Source organism: Haliaeetus leucocephalus, unplaced genomic scaffold (genome assembly GCF_000737465.1).
Source record: "Haliaeetus leucocephalus isolate CR32 unplaced genomic scaffold, Haliaeetus_leucocephalus-4.0 Scaffold657, whole genome shotgun sequence".
Classification (NCBI taxonomy): domain Eukaryota; kingdom Metazoa; phylum Chordata; class Aves; order Accipitriformes; family Accipitridae; genus Haliaeetus; species Haliaeetus leucocephalus.
In genome coordinates, this window is record NW_010973093.1 from 1,069,759 (window position 1) to 1,073,603 (window position 3,845).

At 49.0% G+C, this 3,845-nt stretch overlaps 1 protein-coding gene across 1 annotated transcript in view; it reads right to left on the reverse strand.

Moving 5' to 3' along the window:
* Positions 1-2,559: 2,559 nt before the first annotated feature.
* Positions 2,560-3,845, reverse strand: part of H3F3B (H3 histone, family 3B (H3.3B)) — a 1,821-nt gene continuing 535 nt past the window's right edge. The window contains exons 2-4 of the mRNA XM_010579333.1: positions 3,595-3,736; positions 3,357-3,510; positions 2,560-3,260 (exon numbers count right to left, since the gene is read on the reverse strand). Coding sequence (XP_010577635.1) covers positions 3,132-3,260; positions 3,357-3,510; positions 3,595-3,722 — 411 coding nt within the window. The 5' untranslated portion in view covers positions 3,723-3,736 and the 3' untranslated portion in view covers positions 2,560-3,131. The remainder of the gene's footprint in view (positions 3,261-3,356; positions 3,511-3,594; positions 3,737-3,845) is intronic.

Consider the following 3,845-nt stretch of genomic DNA (forward strand, 5'->3'; position numbering starts at 1 on the left):
GGATGATGGGGACTGACTGCAGCCCCCAACACCATCTCCCTCCTGTCCCCTGCGCAGGTCCTGTGCCGCTACCCCTACCCCACCATCTCCTGCGTGGGACGCTACGTGGACAGCAGCAATTTATTTGCCTTCTGCGTGGCGTAAGTGCTGCCCGTGGGCCCTGGGAGGGGGGATATAGAGGGATGCGGGTCTTAGAAAATAAACAAGCGACATCCAGACCAGCCGCGGGGTCTCTGGTGTGGTTACAAGCCAGGGCTGGGCTTTCAGAGCCGCTCTCTCTGCTGGCTAATGTACGTGTTTCCATTTTTAGCGCTTCCCCGGAGAGCCCTGACAGGAGCACATTCGACTGTCTGGTGTTTGCATCGAGTTCTGAGCAAGAATGTGAGGAAATCATCGGAAGAATCGGTAAGAGAACGGTTTATGTCTTCAGATATCATCACAGTGAGATTGTGGAATACCAAGAGTTGCTGGTCCACCACATGCAAGATCTAGCTTAATTTCTTTTTATTGAGGTTACTAGGATGAATAGATACTTTGATACAGTTTTCTGGTGGGTTTGTTTTTTGTGTTGTGTGTTGGTTTTTTTTTTTTTAAGTGCTAGACAATGATTTTATTTTAAGAAACAGCTTCTAGGCATACCCAGATGGTTCATTGTTTCCACTAAGAACTTGGAGGAAACATTGTTTTCGAGGGATGTTATTTTGAAACATACTTTTCCTGCAGGAGCCCAGCCTGCTACTGCAGTTTAGCACCAAAGCAAGCATTCGTAAATCCCCGTCACATGGAATTCTTATTTTTAACCTGCCTAAATGCAAGCTGTGTGATGCTTCCCAAATTGCATGGCTCCCAGGCCTCAGCTTTCTTGTGGGGACATCCCTGCCAGCTGTCCCCTTGGCAGGCTGTACCCCCAGGACAGACCTGCCCAGGTGATCTACCCGAGATCACTTAGCATCAACTGAAGTTTGAGACAGTGCTTAACTTTGATCCAGGCCTTTAAAGCAATTAAGTTTACAATGTAGATGCAAGGAAATCTTTTTCCCTACAGGTTTAGCAGTGAGGAAAATGCTTGTTTCAAACCTAATCTTGGATTATTTTAGAACATGTTTTTAGCAGCTCTGTGGCAGATATGATAATGGTATTAACAGGGGGGCTACGTTTGTTCCAAGCACACTCAGAGCAGCGTAGGAAAGGGCGTTGAGGAAGTTGTGTAAGAACACATGGTAAGGAGCGCGTGTTCCTCCAGCTGCAGGATTTAAGCACACGGAGTGGTTTGTCTGATAAGGGAGAGCCCTGGCTCCAGCCCTGAGCTCCAGTGGTCCAGCCTTCGCCTGCGACACGGCTGCCCGGCAGCACTCCGAGCAAGGCAGGCCCTGGCTCCGGGGAGCAGGAGTCGGGATCCTTTTCAAACTGCTTTCAGGCAGCCGCTGTGGAAGGAAGTGCTGTAAACACGTCCGGTCTGCAAACAATTGCGTGGACGGCCAGTGTTGACTTACCGCCTGCTCTCTGGTATAAACCATTGCTGTTCTTCCTCCTGAAATGCCACTTCTGCCATGGTACTTTTAATTTCATTGAAATAAATCAAGATGAGCTGGCTAAACTACTTCCCTGTGCTACTTTTCTGTGCCAACTCTAGCCTTACTAGTGCAGCCCGTTCTTTAAGAGCTGAGGAGAGCTGGCCTCGCAATTCAATTTAAATGTTAATTACCTGTGTTTCAGATGCAGCCTGAGCAGCTTTCCTCTACCATAACCTAACAAGGTAGGGCTGTTCCCAGAGGCACTGCTGAGAAAACCAGACCTGTCTCAGCAGAGCCCAAAGAGCTGTTCTGAAGTGAAGGTCGGAGTGTATAATCCTGTTTCATCAAAAAAGCTTAGATGGGAAATGAGAATCTTATTGAGCGCCTATTCCAGTTTGCTTAGCAGCCCATATGCTCTCAGGTTGTATAATTAGCTTTTCCACTCACATACCATCCTGCACTGCTAGTGCTGGCTGCTGTTATTAACTGGGACTTAGTCACACAACCAGATCCCACAGAAACTCGGGGGCTGCAGCCACACCCCCCCAACTCAGCACCCAACACTGCTCAGGGAACAAGCTGGTAGTTTTGCTTTGGGCAGACCAGTCATGCCACAGAAATAAACTTCCCCTGCACCTAGTGGAAAAGAGGAGGAAAAAAAAAGAAAAAAAGCTTAGCTCCAGAGTGGTGCCTGAACAGCTGACAGCAATAAGCAGTTAGGATTTTATAAAAAAAAGGTACAAAAGCCCCCCCACCCCCTCAACAGGCTGCTGCCTAGCCTTGGCCTGTCAAGTCAGCCTATTCCTCCTCTAGCCCACAGCTGCAAGGGCTCAGCTCTGCTCTCAGTGGCCAAGAGCAATGACTCAAGCTACAGCAAGCCTCCAAAAACCTCCAAGGGTGGCCAGGGCAAGTTCTCCATTCTGTTGACAGACAAAATGGTCACAGCAGCAGTCTGGCATTACAGGCATCTACTGCTAACCTACTGGAGCCAAGAGGAGGAAGCTTCTTCAAGCCCATACAAACCAAATGACAAAGACTCCTCACATGTGAATGTAAAACATTTAATTTAAAAATGTTGACACTACAATATATAAAATAGCTATTATAAATGCACATAGTGTATTCTATAGCTGCCAGGTTTACGTTTTTAGGAAACTGTAAGTTACACTGTGGTTAAGACTTGTAGTTTCACCCTCTGAAAAAAGTCCACATTTGATCACAGTGATGTATGGTCAGACTAACAGCCCCAATTGTTAAACACTTGGATCAAGTCATAACCAGTTTTATTGCAAAAGGACCCTGTACACATTTATATCAATTCTAGTACCTTACAAGTTTAGCTACCCAACAAGTCATTAACATACAGAAACATGCATGAGAAGCAAGAAAGATCACCCATCCCTTCTGCATATTAGCAACTTGTCACTCCTGAGCAACAAGGCTCACATCACTGAGGTTTATGTGAACAGTCACTTTTAGCATTCATCCTGAGTGAAAGATGGAATGACTTAAGTACAAATGCAACATATTATAAACAATTTCTTACAAAAAAGTCACAAATTAAAACCAAAGTATTTTACAGAATTTACTACAAAACACCATAAAAACAGCCTTCACTTAAGCCCTCTCCCCCCGTATCCTGCGAGCCAACTGGATATCTTTGGGCATGATGGTGACTCTCTTGGCATGGATGGCGCACAGGTTTGTATCTTCAAACAGACCCACCAGATATGCTTCGCTGGCCTCCTGTTTCAAGAGCACAAGAAGAAATGTCGTTAGAAACCCTCAGCGAAGCACACTCAGCGCCGCGAGCGCCAAGGCCCGGCAGGCCGCTAGCAATACCTGCAGCGCACCGATGGCTGCACTCTGGAACCTCAAGTCTGTTTTGAAATCTTGGGCGATTTCCCTGACCAGCCGCTGAAAGGGCAGCTTGCGGATCAGCAACTCCGTGGACTTCTGGTAACGGCGGATCTCACGGAGGGCGACGGTGCCCGGCCTGGTTGGAGGAGGAAGGAGGGAGCAGGTGAGTCGGGGCAGGAGCCGGGGCCGGGGCCGGGCCGTGCCGTGCCGGCGGCCTTACCTGTAGCGGTGAGGCTTCTTGACGCCGCCGGTAGAGGGAGCGCTTTTCCGGGCCGCCTTGGTGGCCAGCTGCTTGCGCGGAGCCTTCCCCCCAGTGGACTTGCGGGCGGTCTGCTTTGTACGAGCCATTTTTCTTCACTTACCTACGGAGACAGGCACGCGTGACACGGGGTCCAGCTCTCCCCAATCCCGCGGCAACACGATCCGCCAAGCCCGGCTACACGCTGTTTCCCACCCGTCCCCCTCCCCCCC